The sequence below is a fragment of the Nannospalax galili genome, unplaced genomic scaffold (genome assembly GCF_000622305.1).
Source record: "Nannospalax galili isolate Female #2095 unplaced genomic scaffold, S.galili_v1.0 scaffold402, whole genome shotgun sequence".
NCBI lineage: Eukaryota > Metazoa > Chordata > Mammalia > Rodentia > Spalacidae > Nannospalax > Nannospalax galili.
In genome coordinates, this window is record NW_008348875.1 from 1532123 (window position 1) to 1539654 (window position 7532).

The window sequence follows — 7532 nt, forward strand, 5'->3', positions numbered from 1 at the left end:
CTTTGAAGAACTGATGAAAACACAGCAAACCATGCATTCTAAAAAGTCTGTTACCAAAGAGAAGAATATTTATTCTAGAACCATAGTGAGATATATTGCACCAAAATTGTTGAAAGTCAAAGGTCAAGAAAAGAAGAGGGAGTCAGATCCCCTGGAGCTGGAATCACAGATACTTGTTGGCCCCCATGTGGGGACAGCAAAATCAACCTGGGTCCTCTGCAAGTGTAGTCAGTGCTCTTAACTGCTGAGCCATGTCTCCAGTCCTAAGAAAATAATTAAAATCAGGACATAATGTCCATATATGAGTAATATTAAAACTAGTAACTAGAATAGAAATATAAGGAATGTCAAATCAAAGGAAATAAGTATATGACCAAAATAGAAGAAAAAAAAATCTACTCTCCCTTTAACATACTTTGAAAAGTTAACTTTATAAAAATAATTTATATTTTAAATGATGTATGCTTGTACCTGAGTGCAGGTGCCTACAGAGGCCAGAGGAGGATGTCAGATCCCATGGGGCTGAAGTCCTAAGGGTTGTGAACCATCAGATGTTGTTATTGGGATCTGAACTTGGGTCCTCTGCAAGAGCAGTGTGCACCTTTAACACTGAGCCATCTCTCAGGCCCCAGAAAGATAACTTTGTAAAGAACTTGGCCTGTAGCACCATCTGTCTGCATCAGTCCCATATCTCCCAGCCACAGAGGATTTGGTTCCAGTCACTCCATAATGAGAACCTTGCAATTAAAACAATCTCATGATTTTCTGGTTGCTGTGTGCATATAAAGGTGTCTTTTATACTTCTATGTAATCATCTAATGAGTACATAGCACTATGTCTAAACTATGATGTATATGTGTTCATTGAATATATCTTATTGTTAAAGAAGCTTATGACTACCTGAGTCTTCAGTGAATTATGATATTTTTGCTGATAGAGAATCATGCCTTGAGGTTGGTGGCTGTTTATTAACAATGGTGAAGATTGCTAAAGGTTGGGGTTTCTGTGGCAACTTCTTCAAATGGAAGTTTAGTTTGTCTCACCAACTGATATTTTTCTTCAAAAGTGGCTTTTATGCAGGCTATAGTATTAATCTATAGCAAAAAAAAAAAATCTCACAGTAGAACCAAGTCTCTCAAACTGTGCTGCTGCTTTTTAAATTAAGTTTACATAATATTTTGAGTTCTTTGCTGTCACTGTAACAATTTCAAAGCATCACTGCAAGGAGTAGATGCAATCTCATGAAACCCTCTTTTTCACTTCTCCATCAGAAGTAGTTCTACATTCCTCGATGTTTATCATAGATTACAACAATTCATTCCAATCTGCAGGCCCATGACTAACTCTGTCTCTGAAAATTTCAACCACTTCTGCTGTTATGTTTGCAAGTAAGTTCTTGAACACCTGAAAATCATCTATGATAGCTGAAATTGGCTTCTTCCAAAGTCCTGTTATGGTGATATTCTGATCAGTGCTTGTCTATCACAAAGGTTCTCTCTGGCATTAAGATTGATAAGTCTTTTACAGGAAGGCTTTAATTTTCTTTATGCAGCTACATCAGAAGAGTCAGTATAACAGCCAAAGTCATCTGTAAAATTGTGGGAGACAGACTTAATCCTAGGATGAAAGTCTTATTGACAGCCATACAGCAGGCCCGAGGCAACGACCCAACTGCTGGAGCAACAAGGAATGCCTTGTGACATTTGCTCCCATTGTCAGATCATGAGATTGATGCCTAGAGCTCACCACTCCCTAATCACCACCCTTGGATACCTCACCTTTAAACTACTTGCTGTGCTGTGATTGGACCACTACCCCTATATAAGCTTGTGTCTTCCTGCAATAAACCAGATCTGTGTCACTGAACCTGGTCTCCTGTGTCTGAATGCGGCTCCACTGACACAGTCTCTTCACCAGCCCTGGGGTCCGGACTGGATGACTGATCAGGGGAACTAAGAGAGCAGGAGAGTGGCCATAGCCGGAGGAGAGTAGCCACTTGACAACCACAACTGGCGCCCAACGTGGGGCACGAAGCCTCCTGCCCCCACGGAGCTGTAGCTTGTTGTTCCTGTCTCCACTGATCGTCTTCCTGAACGGTTCCTGAGTCCCTTTGGGTACGTCTTGCAGGGTGAGTGACCTCTGGTATGGGGAATAGTCATCCAGCTGCTGCCAACATCTGCACTGCTGCACTGGTTTCTCTCCTCAGGAGTAGGCAAATTAGAACAATGGGCTTGCATTTTATTCTTGGCCCCGCGTAGAGAAGTCAGGGAGGGACGCCCACAGTCTGGGCTGTTCTACCCCATTGTGACTGCCATTCTGGGCTCCCTTCAGGGGGTTTCCCCCAAAGCCCTTAAACAGGACAATCCCCTATTTAAGGAGATAGGTGGACAAATACAACAATAGGACGCTGGGGATGGCCTGTCCCAGGCATTTCCAGTTAAAACAAAACTAAAAGATTCTTGTTCTGATAAAGCTATGACTGTTAATGATGCTATAAAAAATAAGGAATTGGGGTTTGAGCTCCCTTGATGGAAAACAGGAAGTTAGGGCATCCTCTGCTCCACCATTACAGGGCGGTGTCTACCCTCCGCCATCTTGTATTAGCTTTGATGGAAAACAGGAAGTTAGGGCAGCCTCTGCTCTGCCATTACAGGGCAATGGCTACTTTCCACCATCTTGCACTAGCTTTAAGGAAGTTCCCCTCCAGTCCACTTACCCCTCCCTTCCAGAGGAGGACTGGAAGTCCCTCTCACTTAGGCCCCTGTTCTATGATACAATGGGAGATTTTCTACAGTTCTTCCCAGTTACTGTCAATCAGGGACAACAGAACCCTAATGTCTGGAATCCATATTCTCATGATACCTTAAGGAAGCTGCATAAGGCAGCAACAGAGGATGGCATTCACTCCCCCTGGTTTGGTCAGTTATTACATACAATTAGTCATTCATCCAATACCCCCTATGATTGGCAGAATATCGCCCGTGCCTGCTTACAGGGAGGCGATTTCCTTTTATGGAAAGCTGCTTACCAAGATGAATGTGAACAACAGACAGAGTGCAATAGAAATGCCAATGTCCAAAACATTGGAATTGATGCTCTAATAGGATGCAGCAATTTTGAGACCCCCCAAGCTCAGGCACAGGGACCTCCCTGCTACTTTGAACAAGTACGGCTTTGTGCACTGTGTGCTTTTTGAAGTATGCTGACTTGTGGTGATATCAAATTAACCAAATTGATCCAAAAACCAGGTGGGTCTTTCCCTGATTTTTTTGAGAGATTCCAACAACATATAAATAGAAAGATCAGTCATCAGGGAGCTGCCGATGCCTTGCTCAAGGATCTTGTATATGAAGGCTGCTCTACAGAGTTTCGCCTTGCCATAGGACCCATTAGACACATGGATGTCTCTGATTGGATTCTGGCCTGCCGAGATGTGGGGACCACTCGGGCCCATGCCGCGGCCCTTGCTGAGGCACTGGCTGCTCATCAGCCTCCGGGTGAGCTGGAAAAAGGCAAATGTTGGGCCTGCGGGGGACAGGGCCATTGGTCACGTACCTGTCCTAATAAGACTATGAAAGAGGCCAAAAGGAGCCAGGTTCCCTCTTCAAAATGCCCAAGATGCTGTAAAGGCTTTCATTGGGCAAGAGAATGTAGGTCTAAGGTGGATGCAGATGGTAAACCCATACAAAAGGTGCCTTTAAACGGGCAATGGGGTGCCTCTCAGCCCCGCCCCAAAGAGAGGAAGTAAGGAAATACACCCCCATGTCCAATGGACGATGTCTATTGATTTGCATAAGCCTAGGATGCAACTCTCCCTAGATGACCATAAGTTTAAAGGCCTAATTGATACAGGGAATGATATTACTGTAATCAGACAGGAAGAAGCCTTGTCTCATTGGCACCATAAGCCTGGACCCCCTATACAAGGTGTTGGGGGCTTACAAAATACAGGTCCAACGTCCCATGGTCTGGACTGACCGAGAAGGCAATACAGGAGCTATTAAACCGCTCCTTACTGCAGGGCTTCCCCATGACCTGTGGGGAAGAGATATCCTCTGCAATATGGAGGTTGTTCTAACTACCAATGATAAAGAGAGGGGGAAACATGACGATGGAAGAAAAAAGGAAGCAAAAATTATAAAGCAATTGAAGACTAAACTCAAGAAAGCACAAGAGAGCCAGAAGGAGAGGAAGCTGCTGCTCGACATGTACTGCTCTGCCCCAAAGGAACAGAGAGACAAAGTGCAGTTAATGGCAGCTGAGAAGTCTAAGGCAGAGTTTGAAGATCTCAGACAAAGACTCAAGGATCTGGAGGATAAGGAGAAGAAAGAGAACAAGTAAATGGCTGATGAGAATACCCTGAGGAAGATCCGGCCTGTGGAGGAGCAGATCGAGTATCTGCAGAAGAAGCCAGCCATGGCCAAGCAGGAGGAAGCTCTCCTCTCTGAGATGGGTGTCACAGGCCAGGCCTTTGAAGACATACAAGAGCAGAATATCTGTTCAATGCAGCAGTTGTGGGAGAAGGATGATGCAAATTTCAAGTTCATGTCAGAGCGGATCAAGTCCAATCAGATCCATAAATTGCTTAAAGAGGAAAAGGAGGAGTTAGCAGACCAGGTTTTGACTCTGAAGACTCAGGTGGATGCCCAGTTACAAGTAGTGAGGAAACTGAAAGAGGAGCACCTTCTTCAGAGTAACATCAGCACAGGAGAGAAGGAGCTGGGCCTCAGGACCCAAGCCCTGGAGATAAATAAGCACAAGGCAATGGAGGCGGCCCAGCTTGCAGATGACCTCAAAGTGCAACTGGAGATGGCTCAGAAAAAGCTCCATGACTTTCAGGATGAGATCGTGGAGAACAGTGTCACCAAGGAAAAGGATTTGTTCAATTTCAAACAAGCCCAGGAGGACATCTCTAGACTTCGAAGGAAGCTGGAGACCATCAAGAAGTCAGACAATGTGCAGAAGTGTGATGAGATCCTGATGGAAGAGATAAAGGACTACAAGGCACGACTGACCTCTCCCTGCTGTAATATGTGAAAAAAAAGATGCAGTGCTTACCAAGTGTTTTCATGTATTCTGCTTTGAGTGTGTGAAGACATGCTATGACACTTGTCAGTGGAAGTGCCCCAAGTGTAATGCTGCTTTTGGTGCCAATGATTTGCATTGCATCTACATTGGCTGATGCAAGTCAAGAGAGACACGCTGGCTAGATAGTGTGTGAAGATGTGCTATGACACTCACCAGCAGAAGTGCCCCAAGTGCCAATGATTTCCATCACATCTACATTGGCTGATGCAAGTCAAGAGAGACACGCTGGCTAGACAAGCACTTAATCGTTAACTACCAGCCTCTGCCTTTTCTCTCCTTGACTCTCTTATGGATCTTGCCCAGACTCTCCTCTGCAGTAGCTAGGAAGCTTTAGGGAAAAGGACCCTGCTATAAGGATCCCAATTTTGTTATACAATGAGCTCTATTTATATTAAACTTTCTAAAATTTGACTCCAATGGCCTCCCACCAGCAATAAAGAATTGGGGGGTGTTTAATCAGCCCACTCCTGCTCCCATGGAGAGATGGAAGGACCCTCTCAAAAGTGAATGGAAAAGTCCACACCTATTATTAACACAAGGGTGAGGTTATGCTTGTGTCATTCCAGATAATCTTCCAGCCCCCATCTGGATCCCAGCCCGGAACATCAGAATTGCCTGTGATGGAAAACCTCCCTCCACAACCACTGACCCCAGAGTTGGCAGACCCTAGAGGAAGCAGCACACTTATGTGTGCCATCATTACTACTAACTCCTGATTTTTGGACCCTGCATTGTTAAGGAGAAAAAAGTTGTGGTTTTAAATTTTGCTCTGGCAGCTGCTTTTGGCTGCAGGCGCTTGGCAGGGGTTAGCTCATTTGAATTTTCACTGAACTGGCTTCAGGTGCTGCTGCTTGAATGTTTGGGGGCAAGGTAGAGGGATTTGCCTGACTCTAAAGTTTACAACTTTAGGGATTTTTCCTAGCAGTGTTCAGAAAAGAAAAGGAGGAAATTTTAGAAGAGAGGAAGAGATTAGATTACCCTCCTGAGTGGGAGGGATACTCACGGATTCTAGCGTTTCTGTGGGCACCAGCTCCTAGCTGGCACGAGGTTCAGAGGCTAAGCTCCACGTTGTTCAGAGGGTGCCACAAGGTCAGAAGCTCCCACGTTGTGGCGCCAGATATGGGGCGTGCGCTCTCTCTGGGCGCACTCCCAGAATGGCACAGCGGATCCGTAGGCTCCCCCACCGGTGTGTGCACGCTCTCTGGTTGCAGGCGTCTCTGGCTGCGGCGGGTGCCCTTCAGGCTTTTCCCAGTGGCTCAGGGTCTCGTGTCTCTGGAAGCTTCTCTGCTGCAGGAGCGTTGTCCTGCCAAAATCCTGTCCCTATTCCACCCGTGTACTTTTCCTCAGGATGCGAGGTCCACTGGCCACTGAACCACGCGGGAAGAGTACGAGGACAACGAAAGCTAGGAATGTCTGCAAGTCGGTAACGGAGGAGTGCTGCCCCCCGGGGAGGCTAGATTGCAGGCAGGAGACACAGAACTCAGTCTACAGCTCTTTATTCCAAGTCTCAGTGACCCAGTTCTCGCTCTAGCTCTAAGTCTGCTTCTAGCTCCAAATATTGAGAGAAGACTAGGATATTTATACCATGGGGGTAGTGGTAAAAGCGTTGGCTGTTAGGTACTTTTTGAGACATTCTATTTACGTATGGAAGTGAGTTTCTGCCAGACTGCTGTCTGCCTGAAAATCACAGGAAAGCGTGGTATCTTTCAGAGCCAGAGGCCATGTTTGTGTTTAGAGCAATCGTGGCGGGCACTTCAAAGGGAGAGTCAGGAAAGATGCCAGGAAGGCACCCTGCTAAGAAAGGAGCCCCAGCACATAATCCCGAGCTGCATGAGCTGTCCGGACGTGAAGGGGCTTCTACTTTGCATAACAGAGGTCCCCAACATATACTCCTGTTGGTAGACTATGAGACTGATGCCTAGAACTTGCCACTCGCTAATCCCCATCATTACCCTAGATGGGATGACCCCACTTCATCAGCTTTTATTGAATTCTTAGCCCCTTAAGAGGACTTTGCACAGGCCAAAGCTTGATACACTGCCTCTCCCTCTGCCGGATCATACCAAGGGACTCACCCTTCGAGGGCTGGTAGTCAATGATGGGTAAGATCCCTAGAGATGGGACAACCTAAGACAGGCACAGTCCATAATACTGGGTGACCCTTGAGGTGGGGACAACAATGCCGAGGCAAAGAATCTCGATTCCCACTGGTTGTCATGGAGTTGGCACAACCTGCTCTTAAGAAAGCTTTCCATTTTGAGGGAGGGGGCTCTTGATTCAATGACCCCCTGAGCCATTGTACTTTGCTTAATATATCTGGACTGATATCAATATGCTATGTATTCTAAATTATACATCACCTTTAAAAATAAAAAAAAGGGGGGGAGAGATGTGGGAGGCAGACTTGAGCCTAGGGTGAAAGTCTTATTGACAGCCATACAGCC

At 46.0% G+C, this 7532-nt stretch overlaps 1 protein-coding gene across 1 annotated transcript; it reads left to right on the plus strand.

The window, feature by feature from the left end:
• The first annotated feature begins 3963 nt into the window (after positions 1–3963).
• LOC103744388 (E3 ubiquitin-protein ligase BRE1A-like) lies at positions 3964–5182 on the plus strand. The gene is given in 2 exon segments (XM_008846130.1): positions 3964–5034; positions 5036–5182. Coding segments are annotated over 2 exon segments (1218 nt in total).
• Positions 5183–7532: the final 2350 nt, after the last annotated feature.